This window comes from Chanodichthys erythropterus, chromosome 3, assembly GCF_024489055.1.
Source record: "Chanodichthys erythropterus isolate Z2021 chromosome 3, ASM2448905v1, whole genome shotgun sequence".
NCBI lineage: Eukaryota > Metazoa > Chordata > Actinopteri > Cypriniformes > Xenocyprididae > Chanodichthys > Chanodichthys erythropterus.
Window position 1 is genome coordinate 51,700,957 of NC_090223.1, and position 18,990 is coordinate 51,719,946.

General features: G+C 37.5%; 1 protein-coding gene across 4 annotated transcripts; it reads right to left on the reverse strand.

Annotated features, from left to right (window-relative positions):
• Window positions 1-763: 763 nt before the first annotated feature.
• Window positions 764-18,658, reverse strand: pecam1a (platelet and endothelial cell adhesion molecule 1a). Of its 4 annotated transcripts, none has more exons than XM_067382732.1 (15): window positions 18,531-18,658; window positions 18,420-18,443; window positions 16,153-16,446; window positions 14,751-15,032; window positions 14,148-14,408; window positions 12,718-12,987; window positions 11,868-12,149; window positions 11,250-11,525; window positions 7,905-8,043; window positions 7,731-7,810; window positions 6,865-6,918; window positions 6,724-6,789; window positions 5,285-5,356; window positions 1,550-1,572; window positions 764-985 (listed from the first exon to the last, which is right to left on the reverse strand). In XM_067382732.1, exons 1-15 carry the CDS (start codon window positions 18,583-18,585, stop codon window positions 935-937), a joined length of 2,229 nt encoding a protein of 742 aa, XP_067238833.1. In that variant the 5' UTR covers window positions 18,586-18,658; the 3' UTR covers window positions 764-934. The 4 variants fall into 4 exon arrangements, with proteins under 4 accessions (XP_067238833.1, XP_067238832.1, XP_067238834.1 ...); XM_067382731.1 differs by having other exon boundaries at window positions 764-988; XM_067382733.1 differs by having other exon boundaries at window positions 764-988; window positions 1,492-1,572.
• Window positions 18,659-18,990: the final 332 nt, after the last annotated feature.

Genomic DNA, 18,990 nt, shown 5'->3' on the forward strand with positions numbered 1-18,990 from the left:
GCCTAGTTTGAATGAACAAATGATGGCGTCAACGGGAAGACTAATTGAAAAGTAAGTAAACAGATCACCCAGTTAGATATCACTGCTCAATGTCACATCAAAATCAATCTTGAAATGGACTGAAAGCATGATGACTGCGGGGTTTTTTTTTAGTGCAATCAGTTTGGTGAAATTAAAAATACAATTCGTGTCTGTGACAGACGGTGTTTACGGAGCATGACTGATCCAAAATATCCTTGACAATTAAAAATAAAAACCGCAGTACACAAATAAAATATATTGTTTAAATTATTATTGCCTTTAGTTATTATTTTGGAACGAATGTAGAAATGCTTAAAACACTAACTTGATGAGATTGACTTGGTTCTGATAAATAGAACATTACATGATTGTTAAGATAAAATTACAAAATAGAATTGTATTTTGTTTCTTTTTTGATGTACTGTAAAGTAATGTTCATTTAACAAGGAAGACATTTGTTTTTCGTTTCTATTTTTTTTTTTTTTTTTTTTTTTTCCTGAACTAGATATTCTTGTAATTAAGTTACAACAACTTTCCTTAAGGGCTGAGTCATTTCAAACTGTTATGTAAAAAGTAAGCAATGGCTTTTGATCCTAAAATGTTTAAAAGGACCCTCATGTTCTGGAAGCAAAAAATATTTTCCCTTTCCTCATAATATTTGAAAAAACACACAAAAAGGGAAAAAACAGCAACAAAGAAACATCAGAAAACAGCAAAAGACTTTTGAAAATTTGACTGCTCAGATTTTAATCTCAACATCACAACACGTTTTACACATGTAACAAAAATCCAGGCCACAAAGTAATATTAATAATATCATCAAACTAAAAATGTCAATGTCAGCACATCATAAATGAAAATCAGCTTCTGGTGATGGAGAAGCTGAATAAATTAGATGTAATGTGTTGAGATTCTATGCAGGTTCTTGTTCACTGTTGTTGAGTTGCGCATACTCCAGAGCTGCCTGCTGAGAAAGACACAAATAAGCTTCACTGAAAGCTTGCAGAGATCCATCCATCCATCCATCCATCCATCCATCCATCCATCCATCCATCCATCCATCCATCCATCCATCCATCCATCTATTGTCTGACTCTCAAAATATATAGTCATGGTCATGTTTAAACATAATTAGCATGAACATAATGTCACTTTTTTATTTTAAAAGAAGAATGTATTTATATATCATGGCAGTTTTTGTTGTAATGCTTTTAATTAAGCGGAATTTAATTATAAAATTCATTGTAAAACAGTATTTTTACAGTAATATTGTGATAATGAGAATTGAAAATAATGGGAATAGGAAAAATTCTAATGTCTAGATATATGTAAAATATGCTTAAATGTCATGAAAATGTTTATATGAGCTTTATAAGATGTAAGAAATAGTGCAAATGATAAGGTATTTCTTCTGTAGCACCTATTTCTTCCACAAGAGGGCCTCCTTGTGGCAAAACTATTTGTACATACCTACATGTGGACTTGTGTGTCTGTGTCTGTATCTGTGTCAACATTGTGCGTCACTTACGCCCTCAGCCTGTTCCGAATCTCCTATAAAAAACAAATGAACCACCGTCACAAAAGAGCCACAGTGGAAAATGGATGAATATTTAATAACTACAGCCCAACTTCCTGAACCAACTCCAATCAACTCCCAAGGAAGAGGAGTGCAGTGCTTGCCTTGGGCTTATCGTGTTAGTGCCATACTAATGTGCCTGTGTAAGTAATCTGTTTCCCTCCAGATGCAGCTATTGTTTGGCAATATGTGGGCATGCCAAAACCCATTTCAGTATGACCTCTGCTGTGTTTCAGCATTGTTTCAAACACATTCCACACTGATTATCAAGAGGTCTTGCTATTAATCAAGTAGGGAAAAGGGGCTGTGGAGTGTTTATTTGCGCTCAGGAAACAATAGCCGAGTTACTGTGTCGGTTGGGCAGAGGAACATGAGGCTCCAGGGCCCATTGTGAAAACAGGAAGCTCTTTCCCACCAGCACAGGAAATAGCCACCTGGCGTCTCATGCATGATGAAAACACCACAATTTCATTAACAATGTCAGTTTGTACGTAATGCAACAATGCGCCTGTTATGATCATGCTCGAAGGGGAGGGTAGTATGGAAGATTTTTTCTACCACTGAATAAAATACACTGCCCAAAAAAAATAAAAAAATAAAGGAACACTTTGAAAACACATCAGATCTCAATGGGGAAAAATATCATGCTGGATATCAATACCATTATGAACTGGGCATTGTGTAGGATGCCACATTGTTTGATGGAAATTACAATTATCAACCTACAGGGGACTGAATTCAAAGACATGCTAAAAATCAAAATGAAAAAATGATGCAGCAGGCGAGGCCATTTTGCTGAAATTTCATTGCAGTAACTCAAAATGGTCTTCAGTAGTTTGTATGGCCCCCACGTGCTTGTATGCCTGACAACATCGGGGAGACGACAGATGGTGTCCTGGGGTATTTCCTCCCAGATCTGGGCCAGGGCATCACTGAACTCCTGGACAGTCTGAAGTTCAACCTGGTGGTGTCGGAAGGACCGAAAATAGGTGTCCCAGAGGTGTTCTATTGGATTTAGATCAGGCGAGCGTGGGGGCCATTCAATAGTGTTGCGTGTCTGAACGTCACTGTTGAGTTTTACTCATATATTGTGTATAATAGTGTGAAGCAAAGTTGTGTGAGTGTGCAGTGCTCTCTCTCTCGCGCTCACCCGTGCTCAATTGTCTGAAAGCAGGTGCAGCTGTTTTCGTGGGTGGAGCTGAAGTTCATCTGCTGTGGATATAAGCTTTGTGGGAAGTCTGCTCGATGAGTTCTCCCTCCTGCTTCCTCGGCATTGTTGCACAAGTGTGAGCGTGCTTCCAGCAAAGTGTGGGTGTCATTGCTGGATTAGCCTTTAAATCCTCCTCATGTGGAGTACAAGATGTTAGCGGTATAGGCTGGTAAATGTTCAGTTGCCCTTTTCTCCTTTTAAAGTGGAACGTTTGTAAAGGCAGGAACACACCAAGCCGACGATCAGTCGTTGGGCAGTTTTTGTTCGTCGGCCATCTAAGTTTTCTCAGTGTGTTCTGCACTGTTGGTTGAAGTTGGTCCTCATTGGCTATTTTTCAGAAGATTCAAAATGTTGAATCGGCATCGGTCCGTCAGGCCATCTGATCATTCTGATTGGCTGCTCAGCTACTGCCACCTGCTGGTTCGTAAAAGGCATTTCATCTCACGCAGGTGCAGAACGGACGTGCTACTTGGCCATCGGCTGTCGAGCGTCGGTTTGGTGTGTCAGGCCAACAGACACAGACGCTAGCCGACGTGAGCCAACCCCGCAGTCTGCTGTCGTCGCCACTAGTTCATCGGTGTGGCTTGGTGTGTTCTGGCCTTAAGAAGTGGGAGGCCCATTTTGTTTGATTACCATTTTCTCCTGTTTACTGTTAAGAAGGGAGGTAGAACTTATGTATTTTGTTTTGTTTTCTTTTTTCCAGGGAAGACCTCTAAAATTAGGTAGAACAACCCTCATTTGTTTATTGTTTTGGCCAACCAAAACCCACTGACTCCAAGCCACCTCTTTCTTTCCTATATCAAAGACAATTTAACCTTAATTTAAGAAATAAACATTTTTGGTCCATCCTGTAACGTTGTGGTGTGTTTGTGGGAGCAGGGGACAGGACTCCGGGCGATACAAGTTACCAACTGCCTGCATACTCTCGCCACATGAGGCCGGGCATTGTCGTGCACCAGAAGGAAACCAGGACCTACTGCACCAGTGTAGGGTCTGACCATGGGTCAGAGGATTTCATCCAGATACCTAATGGCAGTCAGGGTGCCATTGTCTAGACTGTAGAGGTCTGTGCGTCCCTCCATGGATGTGCCTCCCCAGACCATCACTGACCCACCACCAAACCGGTCATGCTGAACGATGTTACAGGCTTTCACATCTGTCATGTGCTCAGGGTGAACCTGCTCTCATCTAAAAAGCACAGGGCGCCAGTGGCAGACCTGCCAATTCTGGTGTTCAATGGCAAATGCCAGTCGAGCTCCATGGTGCCGGGCAGTGAGCACAGAGCCCACTAGAGGACGTCAGGCCCTCAGGCCACCCTCGTGAAGTCTGTTTCTGATTGTTTGGTCAGAGACATTCACACCAGCACACCAGCACACACATGCTGGAGGTCATTTTGTAGGGCTCTGGCAGTGCTCATCCTGTTCCTCCTTGCACAAAGGAGCAGATACCGGTCCTGCTGATGTCCTTCTACGGCCCTGTCCAGCTCTCCTAGAGTAACTACCTGTCTCCTGTAATCTCCTCCATGCTCTGTGCTGGGAGACACAGCAAACTTTCTGGCAATGGCACATATCGGTGTACCATCCTGGAGGACTGCCTGTGCAACCTCTGTAGGGTCCAGGTATCGCCTCATGCTACCAATAGTGACACTGACCCTAGCCAAATGCAAAACTAGTGATAAACAGATGAGTAGGGAAAAGAATGTCAGTGACCTCCACCTGTAAATCCATTCCTGTTTTGCGGGTCATCTCATTGTTCCCCAACTAGTGCAAATGTTGTTAATTACATTAACACCAAAGCAGCTGAAACTGATTAACAACCCCCTCTGCTACTTAACTGACAGGATCAATATCCCTGGAGTTTTAACTGACTTGATGCTATTCTCTGATTAAAAAGTGTTCCTTTAATTTTTTTGAGCAGTGTATAGAAAAGGTATTTGCAACTTTTTATCTCACAATTCTGACTTTTTTTTTTCTTGAAATTTTGAGTTTATATCTCACTTTTCTCAATTCTGAAGTCAGAAAAAAAGTCAGAATTGTGAGTTATATGCAATTTTGTGAAAAAGTCTCAATTTGGATATATAATCTCACAATTGAGAGAAGAAAAACATTTTTTTAGAGGTTATACCTCACAATTTGGATTTTATAATATATAAGAAATAAAGTCAGAATTATGACATACAAACTTGCAATTCTTGAATTTCAATGTATAAAGTTCTAATTGTGAAATATAAACTTGCAATTCTGAGAAAAAGTCAGAACTGTGAGTTTATACCCTGCGATTTGGACTTTATAATTTATGAGTTTGTGTCTTACAATTGTGAGAAATGTTCAATTTTCAAGTCAGAATAGCAAGATAAAAAGCAATTACTCTTTTCATTTATTTAATTTTTTTTTTTTTTTTTTTAAATTCCATGACAGAAACAAGCTTCCATAGGGTTGTCATGGTGCAATGTGTGTGATTCAAAGTTCAGAGCTCACCTGGTGTGGACACCTGGACCTCTGTATGCTGGCCACTGTATTCAGGCTCTATGATTTTCTTCACAGGAACGTCTAATAGAAATATGGACACATTTTTTTCAGGATCCAAATGGAAATTTCTCTACTTTACATATTCCATTTAAACTTTGCTGTGTAGATTAGTGATTTTCAAAATAGACGTGACCCAACAAACTGCATTTCTGGTTTTAGACAGTAGGGGAAATAAAACAATAACGCATGCAAATAATCAAACTAACCATAATCATGCATAGTGAGGACAGAGTCTGCTTGTGTCCACACGTGCTGGTGATGTCATTGCATCAAATTCAATGTCTAATATTTTAAAAATCAAGCCGGAAATGTTACCAACACAAACCAGCACAAATGGAGCACAAATGATTGAGACTATTTTGCAGATGTTTTGTGTTTTACTTTCACGGAGGAGTATGAAAATTTGGTAATGTGAAAGCTGTCATGTGGACCCGGGTGCGCACTGGGGTACCAAACCTGACACTACCTGTAGGAGGTGGTCTTGGTTCTGTTGCACTGCAACTGTGGCACAATTTGCGTGAATGTGAAAATAACTGGGGCTGCATCCGAAATTGCATACTGTACATCCCTACTTTATAGCAGGCAAAAAAGAGAGCGTGACAAAAGAAGTATGTCTGAATTCACAGTACCCCAAGTCCAGTAGCGCTTACATTCAGTGAAAAAAGAAAAGGTATAACTTAAGTATGGGTTATCAACTTTTAAATTGTGGGTGAAATGCTTCTCTCTCTTTTTTTGTTGTTGTTATTGTTGTTAATGTCAAAGATCATGCATCCAATCAATCAATCTCTAGGCCATACTACTAGTACTATAACAGTATCTTAATGATACTAAAATAACACTGATGCAAATTCATTTGGCCGATATAAACAGGTCAAAGGAGGTGCCATCAACCTCAAAAACTGTACTTAAGCAATGTCAATGATTGTACCACATGTTGTAGTGTGTTGGGTCACCACTAAGTATCCAGTTTGAAATCTGGGTCCTGAAAAATAACCAATAGTGCTTATACTTTAACTAATTTTATATATTTTTTTTATAATTCAGAAGTTAGAAAATATCCCACTGAATTTCATTATTAGAATGTTCAACATTCAAAATCTGACCAGTGACAGTGACGTCATTGTAATATTTGCATACTTAAGTGTGTTCTTGCATTTCTTTGTAAAATTAATTGTGATTAGATGCTGAGTGTGATGACAACAACAAAGTTTACAGTGGCTCAGCATTTCGCACAGAACCAAATCTATAATGTGAACACTTTGAACATTGCTTTTCTGGTTTACAAGAATACACAAATCCATTTAAGGATCTTTCAATATTCAACTATAACTGACAGATTTTTCACAAAGATTCCATTTGAGCGATTCATTGACATTCTTGCATCTCACCTCTGCTGGGATCCGCGTCCTGTGGCTGAACCAGCTCAGAGTCCTCATCGGTATGATCGTCAGAATCTAGTTTGATAGCAAGCAGACATTATCATGAGAAGAACTCACATCACACAGGCCTCATCTTTTTAAAATCTGTACCTGAGCCAGATACATGTTCACTCCAGACATTCCTGCCCATCACACAGGGAGTGCCTGTTAGGCAGAAACAAACATGATATGACTTCAACATTCAGTATGATTCAGTAATCAAAATACGGTCTGCCGGCATTACTTTGCCGGCATTACTTTCGTTTTGTTCTTTGTTTATTTTGAATGAAAGATTTGTTGAACGTTCGCCGGTTCCCGCCTCCTTCTTCCCGTATATACGAACTGCGTTACAGTGCAGTTACAGTGCAATTTTTACTTTTGGATCATAAATTATTTTCTGTTTTAATTGATATTTCTCGCAACTTGTATTGAACCTGGAACTTTCATTTATCTAAGTGGACCAAGCTTGACATTAGTCTAAATAAAGACCATTAAAATTACTTTTAAGTTTTTATTTAGGCCTTGTTTTTTTCCAAGCATTTTTTAGTTTATGGTTTATTTTTCTTAAAAGAAAACATCCACAATACACATTGAAGTGTTTTTAATTTATATATTTTTCACTATATTTTCCCATAATATTTCAATTAGTATATCTTTTATAGGCTGTTTTCTCAAAATGAGAAAAGCTAGAAATCTCCACTTCAGCAGCCTTTTATAGCTAAAAATATGGTTTTGACAGTATTTTATCCAATTTATGTAATTGTGTGCATGTTTAATTAGATAACACCTAATTTGCATATTTAAACATAACATTCCAGAAACTGTGTTATACAAAACAACTGTCTAAATATACTGTGATTAATCAACAGGGGAAAGTACATTTTTACCCTATATTCACTTGTGGCGTCTTGCCTTAAATGCACAACAACTTCAAAAATAGCCAACATCAATATTAATATGACAAGAAAATTTGTTACCATTGAGAGCAGTGTTGTCTTCAATGTCAAGAGTGAGGCTCATTCTCATAGGGTCACCTGATTTGGGCCTTGAAGGTTTTCTGAGACAAAAAGCATTTTCAAACAGAATGAAGAAATTATGATAAAAGACATAAGAACTGTAGATGTTAAATAGAAAATGAAGGGGCTTCTTACACTGATAACTCAGTTGCTTGCTTTTTTATGCGTGGTTTTGACATTTTCTTCAAAAAGACTGTGAGGACTATGGCGATAGCCACCAAAAGCAGGATACAGAACATTCCAATAAGAGCTTTCTTCCACACCGCTAAACTGACTATAAAACACACACAGACACACAACAAATGATCAGAAAGAACATCTTTACCAACATCTTCTGTAAACACTGTCACGTTTATTCCAGAAACATAACCTACATAAGCACAAGCAGGGCCTAAAACTAACTTTTTGCAAAAACAGACGGTTATGATACCAAAATTTTAGATACCAGTGAAAATTCACAATTGTCTATTCCAGTTTCGACACCACAGCTAAAACTAATAGAACATTGTTAAAGACAATAAACAGTAGTTTTCAGGTAGAGAATAAAGTAATCAAATGTGAAATAACACTGGTAGGGGTGTAATGGTACATGTATTCATCCCATACCATATGGTTACGGTTTGGTTCATGCAGTTAGATGATGAATACAGTCAGTCACAGGCGATCCACACTCCAGTCCAGAAGGGGGAATGTGCGGTAATGCAACATTGTTTACTAACCTCCACACCAGGAAAAATGTGCAGAAGAAGAACAGAAGATCTAGGCTGCATTCCACTATAAATTTTTATGCCCTTCACTTGCTACCTTCCCTCCGTCTCATGGACTCGGATGTGCGTCATTGCTTACGGTGCGTGAGTGCCCACTACTGGTGGAACCTATGCATAAGGTTAAAATGATCCCTTGGAATTCACTATGGAGCTGATTTCTTATTTAAACCCCTTTTGTACTTATGAAATTGTTTTATGCACGATTCTATATGCTTATAATTTGTTGGATAACATATATAAAATCCTATAAGTAACGTTACATAAGCTGTTGGAGAAAAATAAGATTACACAAATGAAACAAAATATCAATAGTATAAACTTTGACAACGTAAGGTAGCTACAAGAATTATGCAATTTAATCTCAACATAATACAGACTATTATGCGATTAATTCTTAAAATAATTAATATATCATACACTTCAGTTAAGCGCGATCTGCTGTGACGTCACAATCAAATTTTGGGATATAGAGCTGCTTGAAGTGTACATCATAGTAGACTGGCTCCCTCGGTCAAAATCGAGTTGACGAGGGTCTGTCCAAATAAACTTCCCTCTTCCATTTCACGAAGTGGAACTCACTTAAAAATGGCGGCTGGGATTCCCCCGAGGGCAAGTGCTTAGGGAGAGTTTGTGAGTGCGTGTCTAAAATTGGAGTGGAACGCAGCTCTAGATAAGTGTGTAATCTGTCAATCAGTGTTGGAAAGATATCAATAAAACAGATTGATAATAATATATCATGTAGCATTACATTTACCTCAGGCAAGTCATTCAGTGTCCACAGGATGTTAGTTCACTAGAGAAATTAACTCTAGAGGAGAGCATTTCACTAAATATATGCATAATATAAGCTTATATATTCATTATATTTACTTTTCCTGTTAGTAATATCTTAATTATTTGATATACTGTATGTTTAAATAAATTTGTCATGAAAATAATTTATGACAGTAACTGTGTAAATGATTATGCTGTATTTCACAAATGAATCAGAGTAATAATTTTATAATTAGATGTATAAGTTAATGCAAAACCTGCCTTACTGTATGTATAATTTAAAAAAAAAAAATTTATTAGAGTGTTCATTATTATATCTAAAAATAAATAGCAAATTAATTTAATAGTTTTGGCTCTGTTGTTAACTATAATTTTTAATATTAGTCTCGCATAGCCAGACCTTCAGACTGACAGCAGAAGGTCTGGACTCTATCACAGATTTCAGTTTGTTTTGTTTTGTGTCATGTTTAGGGGCATGGAAGTGTAAAGTCAATGTCCCTACAATAACAGACCGGCATGCATCTAATAAATTATTCATTCATGAACATTGTGCAAGTTTACTGCAACAATGGAAATTTATATACTTTTGAAACTCCAGCGTTTAGTTGCTCCTGGTAAGTGCTCATTGTCACAGTTGTAAACACTACCGCGTTCTTCTTCCATGAGGCGGTTTGGCGTCACAGCATTTGTTTCCAGGTGGACCGTTAAAGAACGCGACACACACGTCTCCCAGACATCCTGTAGAATTCAACCAACCAGATGACAACTTCGAAAATCCTGAAGTGTTTCCAGTTAACTGTGCCATAGTCTGAGACTACTTTAATATTATAGTAATGTACAAGAAAAGGCTCCCTGTTTATAGTTTACAGCTGAGATAGATGTTTTTATCCTAAGAAAATATTAATTATAATTGAACTTATTTAAAGAGAAAGACACAATTTGTTCAATAAACCATTGCTTAATAAGAAAAGAAGAAAAAAAAAAACATTTTTAGTTTTCTCCCCCCTGCTGTACCGAACCTGTACCGAACCATAACTTTAATACCGAGGTACGTACCGAACCGTCATGTTTGTGAACTGTTACACCCCTACTGGATAGACTTCACTGTATAACTTTTACATAGGTTAATCCTTATTAAAGATACAAAAGTTATTCAGTCAAGAGCAGTGAGTGATTTTTTTTGTTTTTCCTTTGATGTTTCATTCAAAAACACAAACAGCAAAAATATTAGGCTGCTGTCCCTTTAAGACCTAATGCACAGATCCAATATACTGATACTGATACACATTCGCTGTCTTTCTCTACTGTTTACTCGCTGAAACTGGATTTTTTTTTTTTTTACATAATTTTGTGTGAATTTGTCCGCAAGAAGAAGTGAAAGAATTCAATTCAATATTCATACATTGTCTGAAACTTGATTTCTGGGCATGCGCTTCAGATGTTTTCGCACAAAAACTGTCCACACAGGGTGCGAGTGACAAATTGTGCTCCCTTTTTCATCTTCATGCACTTGAATATTTAAATTAACAACGCTTACAATTTCGTGATGTTGCAGCGCTGGCCCAACAACTTTCCAAAGCGTCATTCATGTTTCTTCACATTCATTTTCTCACACCATTGCATTGTTAGAATTTATGAAATTGTTACCAGCCAACTGGCAATTGACACCATTTCATATACTCGCCAACGCCAATTTTTACTCGCATTTAACGCTTAGTGAGTGTTAATTTTAGGCCCTGAGTACTAGTTTTATGTTCTCAGATCAACTGGCTGTTTCCCTTGTCAGTTACTCTTTCAAACCACTTTCTTTAACTTTCATCCAAGTACTTCCACAGAGTAAGCATTTCATTTAAAAACTAAATAAATAAAAACAGAGAAGTTCTACTATGACTTATCCGGGTCATTAAATGGTGTGTTGGTGTGGTATTTAAAAATGTACCTCCAATCCTGGCTGAAAAACTTCTTTTAATTTCAGTGTCGTAATTGGACACCTCGCAGTAGTAGTCACCTCTCTGGTCTCGTTTTATGGCTTTGACAGTATACCTTCCTTCTAAGGATCTGACTTCTTGGGTGGAGAAAGGGATCATATCACTTTTATGATACCAGGTGTAGGTGATTGGGAAAGTGCCCTTCTGTACAGTGCAGATGAGGGTGAGGTCTAAGCCCTCCGTGACTGTAAAATCATGTGGCACCAGGACTGGCTTAGACACTGGTACTGATAGAAAGACAGAGATATACCAGCTACTTTAGTCAAGAATAGAAAGAGATGGTTCATCCCAAAAAAATTAATTCTGTCATTGTCATTGTCTGGAAGTGAAACTTAAGCTAAACAGCAATGCTTTTTATTTTGCAAGTTTTGATGTGCAGAATAAGAATAACAATTGAATGTGACACAGTCATCAAAAATGGTACCGTCACAGAAGTCTATCAGAGATTAAGGCATAAATGAGCATCTAAAAATGGCAACATGTACTTCCAAATTATTTTTAAAAAAGCAGCAACACTATTAGGTACACAATAGTTTGAGCATGAAGATGGCAGGGTGTGGTCCTCTTACCTATGACATCTGCTCTAAGAAACTGACTTTTTTTTCTGATTGATGGCCCCTGGTTATGAGCCTGACACGTGAATCTGTAGATCTCATCTGGATGACTGATGGAGTTTATGCTGAAGAGTGCCTTGTGAGCCACCTCAGCTCTCTTCTCATCCACTGACACATGGTCCTTCAGTAAGGTGTATGTTATTGGAAGCGTTCCATTCTCAGCCTCACACGAAACCTTGAATGGCCGACCAACAATCACCTTCTCAACAGCACGAATGACAGGGTAAGAAACAGGCACTGGAAAAAGAGGGGATGAAAATGAGAAGCATGAGAAAATATATATATATATATATATATATATATATATATATATATATATATATATATATATATATATATATATATATATATATATATATATATATATATATATATATATATATATATATATATATATATATCTGCCGCATATTGCAAGCAGTCAGCTCTACATTCTTAAAAATAAAGATTCTTTATTGGCATTGATGGTTCCATGAAGAACCTTTAACATCCATGGAACCTTTCCATTCCATAAAAGTGTTCTTAGGTTCTTAAAATGGTTCTTTTAAGAACTGTTCACTGAAATGTTCTTTGGGGAACCAAAAATGGTTCTTCTATAGCATCACTGCAAAGAGTCTATTGTGTTGGCACCCTTGGGCATGACTATATTGCTAGTTTATCAAACAGCTTTTGTTATTACTATGCTATAACATGTTATAACATAGCAATAATGAAAGATGATTAGTTATAACAGTCTCTTAATAATATGGACAATATAAACATGTCCTCTAATGTTGGAATTTTGGCAAAAGCATGAACTCTTCACCTTTAGCTTTTGAATGGAGTGGTTGGCTGGTCTTGGTAACTCCTTTAGCCACTGCCATACAGGAGTATTTCCCATTGGTGGCCGGGCTTGCAGTGGCAGAGTAGTTGGCACGTGAATCAATGAGCCGATCTTCTTTCAGCAATACATACTTTATGTCCACTTTTTTGATCTTATCTAGGGAGCTTACAGCACTGCTGCAGGTCAGAGTGAATTGTTCTCCTTCAAAAACCTGATCTGGGCTCATTCTCAAAATTGGCTTCGAGAACAGTTCTGAAGAGTGAACAGAAATTAATTTTATTATCATGCAGTGGAGGGTTATTATAGTTAACCTAAACTAAAACTGTAAAAAAGTTCATTATTTGAATAAAACAAAACAAAAAAAAACAAAAAAAAAAAGGTACTTTTTTTTTTTCCATTTTCATTTATTTTAACTTGATGTACTAACATAGCAAAACCTAAAACTGAAATTAATAATAAAAAAGCACATGTGTTTTTGTCATTTTTATTTATTTATTTATTTATTCTTAAATGTTTATATATATATATTTAAACATTTAAGAATAAATAAATAAAAATGACAAAAACACAACAATATAACTAAAACTAACTTAAATTAAAGTGAAAATAGAAAAAAAAAAAAAAACATTCTATTAATAAAATCTATAATAGCATCTCAATGATACTTAAAGGTGCAGTGTGTACATTTTAGCTGCATCTAGTGGCTGGTGAGGTTGCGAATTGCAATACAGAGAGTCTACGGTGGCCAGCACAGGACAAAGATGTCGTTGTCTAGAGAGCAAAGAATCGCCAGTCAAGCAAACGCGCTCTGTAGAGCAGTTTGTCCATTTAGGGCTACTGTAGAAACTTGCTGGTGCAAAATGGTGGTTTAACATAAGGGGTCCTGCAGTGTATAGATAGAAATGGCTCATTCTAAGGTAATAAAAACATAACGGTTCATTATGTAAGGTCTTTATACACCACTGAAAACATAGTTATGTATATTATATTGCATTTCTGTCAAAAGATCCTGCTAAAATTTACACATTGCACCTTTAAATAACTGATACAGGGTAATTTATATTGCATGATATGTATTATACATTATTACCTTCTTGGCAAAACAGAAATAATGATAAACAAATCAGAACAAAATCTGTATGCACAGAAATAAGTCCAAATATGTGCAAAATATGTGTAAAATATGTGTCCTGTCAAATTAAAAATGAATAAAATATGTAATATTCCATGTTCTCTACAATGTTGAATTGCCATAAATGAAATAAAAAGGCAAACTTGCTTTAATGTAATGATAATAACAAACATCAAATAAACCCTTGAATGCAACAATGTCATATGAAGATGAAAGTGGACTCTTGATAGCTGAAAGCTTTTTAAGATTAGTCAAAATGAGTATCTTGGTGGTTAGTTACCTGTGACATTTAGCCAACAGACTGTCTTCTTTTGCACGCTGCCTTTCTCTGCTTTACACACATATTCCCCTGAATCCTCAGCTCTTACTGTGAGGCTGTGTGTGAAGTTTGTGTTCAATTTATAAAGAACGGTGAAGCCTTTGGTAAGGAACAACTCGAGACCTGGGTGATTTTGCACCTTACATTGGATCTGCACCCTGTCACCCTCAACAACATTCTCTTTGGGGGAGATGTGTATTTGTGGCGTGATCTCATGAAGATCTATAAAAGGAAAAAAAAGGTCCGTCTCACTGTCAATGCAAAATATAATCAGCTGTGGATATGCTCTATAAAGACCTCATGAAATTACTTGATTAGCTGCTTTTTCATGTGTTGTTGTATTTCTTTGTATACCGTATTGAGGGAGAGGCATTATAACTTTAGGGACAATTTTATTGGACTAAAATTTACAAAAATCCATGAGTGAAAGACTGATGCATTAATCTTAAAAACAGACATATTTTTCAGTGTAGCCAACAGACGTACGCCACAAAACAACAATTTTGATTTCATAGGGTCTTTATAGCAAGTTTCTTTGACCAAGCAAAATGTACATGATGTTACCTCGTACAGTCACTTTCACCGCTTTGCTTTCGTTGGAGATGCCCGCAGTGGGTTGCATGAGAACCATGTAGTTACAGTGCAGGTAGATGTCTTCGAGCTTCTGCATGGCAAGAGTGGTTGTCACAGTGTTGGAGGCACTATTGACTCGCTTGACCTCCTGATTGTCCACGTAGAAAAAGAAGATCAGAGTGCCCGTCTCCTCTTGAGCACTGCATGTGGCATTGATTTCATCCCCCTCAGAAACAATATCATACTTCACCTTCAGCATGGGGACCTGAAAGCCTATATGGGTTTAAAGACTCTTTATTAACTACAGTATTTAGCCGCAACAACAAAAACCATACAATTCTTTCAGATCTGATACATTATCTAATAATAATAGTAATAATAATAATAATAATAATAAAATAGTTGCAATCTCCAACATGCGTGGTTAAATATACAGTGGATATACAAAGTCAATGCTCCCCTGTTAAAACAACTGTTTTCAGTGGCATTGCATAGGTTGCAATTTTTACAATAAAAAAATTTCCTGATAATATAGACTTTTATATCCATTGTATATAGCAGACAGCAACAGCTGTTAAAGTAGAAATAGCCAGTAATGCTTTTAAAGGGTTAGTTCACCCAAAAATTCATTACTAACCATCATGTCGTTCCACACCCGTAAGACCTTCGTTCATCTTCAGAACACAAATTAAGATATTTTAGATGAAATCTGAGAGGTATGTGACTCCTCCAGAGACAGGAATATAATCAACACTTTCAAGGTCCAGAAAGGTACTAAAGACTTTGTTAAAACAGTCAATATGACTGCAGTGGCTCAAACTTAATTTTATGAAGTGATGAGAATACATTTTGTGCGCAAAAACAAAACAAAAATAATGACTTTGATCTACAATCTCTTCTCTTTCCTGTCATTATCCTTACGCAGGTGACACAATAAGCATGATCATGGTGATTTTGTCAAGTAAGACATCTTTGTTGATCCTGGAACAACATTCCAATCAACCAATCAGATTTGAGTTTACCGTTTATGTCAAGTTTAGGCTTGCAACCAGGGTTAGGTGCTTCTATATCAATGTTATTCACCTATCTTTCCCTTCTGATTTTAGGGATAAGTTATGGGTAGGAATAGGGTTATGACTAAATTTTCAGACTGGAATGTTGTTCTAGGATCAACAAAATATGTTGATCCAGGAACATGTCTTACTTGGCAAAATCACGGTGACCCAGTAAGTACAGTGAAGGCTTCCATGTTTATGTCCGAATGCTGGCTCATTATTGGCTAAAGCTGATCACATGAGCAGCAGAGGGTGAGTAATTAATGAGAGAAATTACATTTTTGGGTGAACTAACCCTTTAAGACAAGGTTTTGAAGATCGTCAGTTATGCTACTAACCTGTGACTTTGAGTGCCTGAGAATTGCTTGTCTTGGTCTTGTCAAAGACGCGGACAATACACTGGTAGCGACCAGAGTTGGACACCCTGGCCGGAGATAAACCACGCTCCACCACTGAGTCGCTGGTATTTTTGGAGTATATCACCTGATCGTCCAGCTGGAAGCTGAAGGTGTGTGTCAGTGGCTGCGGGTGGCTGTGACTGACCTTAGTCTCACAACGCAAGATAACGTTAGTGCCACTTGCCACATCATTACCAGGATGCACAGTCAACGTCACCTGATCAATGGTGAAAGCTGCTCAGAAAAATCCAGAAATAACACACACATACACACATATTAGTGAGAACATTTTATAGACACTAGAGGTTGGGTTTCCATGTTTTATGGGGACTTTACGTAGACATAACCTACCCATCACAGAAAAACTTCTGCATTTTTACATTTTCAAAAAACATCACTTAGTATAAGCTGTTTCCCTCATGTGTAAAAAAAGTCCCCACAAGGACAAGGATTTTGGTTATTGTTGTCTTTGTGGGGACTTTTTGTCACTATGCCCCCATTGAGTTTGTGATTTATGTAGCGATTTATAAACAAGTAATAGAACTTTAAAATAATTTCTAAATGCATCTGGAAGCCAGTTCAAAGATCTAAGGACTGGAATGATTGTGTTCATGTTTTCTTGTTCTGCTCAGAATCATGGCAGCAGCCTTCTGTATGAGCTGCAGCTGTCTTATGATCTTTTTGGGAAGACCAGTGAGGAGCCCATTACAATGCTGATTTATTTATTGCTTTTGCATGACTACTGAAACTTAAGGTCTGACTCCAAAAATCACACCAAGATTCCTGACTTGATTTTTTTTTGTTTTTGGACCCTTAGCCTCAAGGTATGTGTTGACTTTGAGAACTTCATCTTTGTTTCCAAACACAATGACTTCAGTTCTGTCTTTAAGTGAAGAAGGTTGGCGCATCTAATTGTTACTTTCATCAATGCGTTTGTAAAGGGAGTCAATAGACCCTTTTCACAGACTGTGATAACACATTTTAACGGTCATCGTAAATCCTGCAAAGTTTTTTATATTTTCTTTTTTTTTTTTTTTTTTTTTAAATGTATGTGCATTTATAACACTGTACATTGTATTATATTGCCTATCAAAATACGAAACAAACAAACAAAAAAACGAGTTAATGCTGCTGTGAGGGTGTTTCTAATACAGCAGCTATGGGAGTGACAGTAAAAATGACATCTTTCTCTCTTCTAAATGCCGTTATCAATTGCCGTCTATTTATTTCCTCTTTTAAAAGTTGTAAAAACACAATTGTGGAGTTTTTCTTTTGCTACTTCTACAAATGGAAACAAAAAAATATATTTAATGAAGTCTCTCATTCACCACTTTAAAAGTTAACACAAGTATGATGACTTCTGCTTCTGAGAAACCCGGAAATGTGAAAAAGGTCTATGGGGCTGTAGTTGTTAGGCAATAGGGCAAGGTAAATCTAGGAGTCATCTGCATAGCTTGCTCCAGTTAACAAGGAAAAAAACAAAACAAAAAACAGATGCCACTTCTAAAGAGTCATCCTCTCTGAGCAGAACACACTCAGCTCTTTTCCTGAAGTCTTAAAGATGGCCACACTGAGAGTGTGGAAAGCAGCGGCGTTCTGAACAGAAAGAAGCGGAAGGAAGGAAATCACATAAACAAACACAAAACATTATTCCCTCAGGAGCACAGAGCCTGTGATTTCTGCCGCACGACTCATAGCCTGGCCAACAAACACAACCAGAGTTCTCCGCTGTACACGTCAGCCCAGTAAACACCACTAAAATCTCGAAAAACAAGGATAATCCAACCCCAAAGTTAATGGTGGTAGGTTGATTAGAAAGCGACAGTGTTTGTGGGTTGGAATCCGCATCACTGATCTTGTTTGAGCCTCTAATTAGACGCAGACTAAACATCTTGCTATTACACAAAGCGCAAACTTCCCGCGAGCAGCTAAACAGTGTGTAACAAAGTATCTCTGAAGGATCAAAGCATCCAAGCGAATCACAGATCTGCTCTGACTAAAAATACATCCAATAAGTCTCAGAAAAGCACAGAACTGTCATTTCACTGCTCCCTTTTCCCAACCATATAAATCAAGCGGTCAGGTTAATCTGAGAGAGGTAAAAATAACCCAACAGAAGCTGGTGCCCCGAAACTGTCGTCATGACCAAAAACATTTCTCTCCCATTCAAATACAAGGCACAAATGGAAACTGAACTGAGGACTTACCTGCCTGTGTGTCGGCCACTTGCCCTGCAGATGAGAGCAAAAGTGAGAAAGAGGTGAGACAAATGAATTAAAAGAGGTTGAGATGGTCTGAAATGTCCAGAGTGTCCTTACACAAAGCGCTCAGGCTGATGTGCAGCAGGCCGAGCCAGAGAAGACCCACGCTCATCTTTACAGGTGAGTGTTCATGAATGTGAAGGACATGGAGGATGGAGAGAAAGGCAGAATGCTTGACTTATCACATAGAACCGCCTTTCTTTGTTTAACATGGATCAGGAAACGGGTTCCTTCCTCAGGATGTGTGTATTTGAATGCTTAGTTCATCCAGGCCATTGAAAACGTTGGCATTCTGGTCTCAAAGGCCTCCTGTTTCAGTTCTGTGCTAAAGAAATCACAGTGATAAATAAGATCAAGAAGATGCATCAACGCTGTAGCATCTGTCCAACACAAACACCAAATGTACCATGGTAGCACCTGTTTTTGGGCATGGCACCATGGTATCAAATTTCTTGACATGGTAAATATGGTAAAATCATGTATTCTTTGGACATTTTCAGATATAACTATGGTTTTA

What these genes read in the sequence shown, in the direction of transcription:
- pecam1a (XM_067382731.1), bottom strand. Translation starts at nt 18,585, where the DNA reads ATGAGCGTGGGTCTTCTCTGGCTCGGCCTGCTGCACATCAGCCTGAGC. An exon ending in TGAACATGTATCTGGCTCAG is followed by an intron (nt 6,790 to 6,864) that starts GTACAGATTTTA and finishes CTATCAAACTAG; the next exon opens with ATTCTGACGATCATACCGAT. An exon ending in GGACGCGGATCCCAGCAGAG is followed by an intron (nt 5,357 to 6,723) that starts GTGAGATGCAAG and finishes TATTTCTATTAG; the next exon opens with ACGTTCCTGTGAAGAAAATC.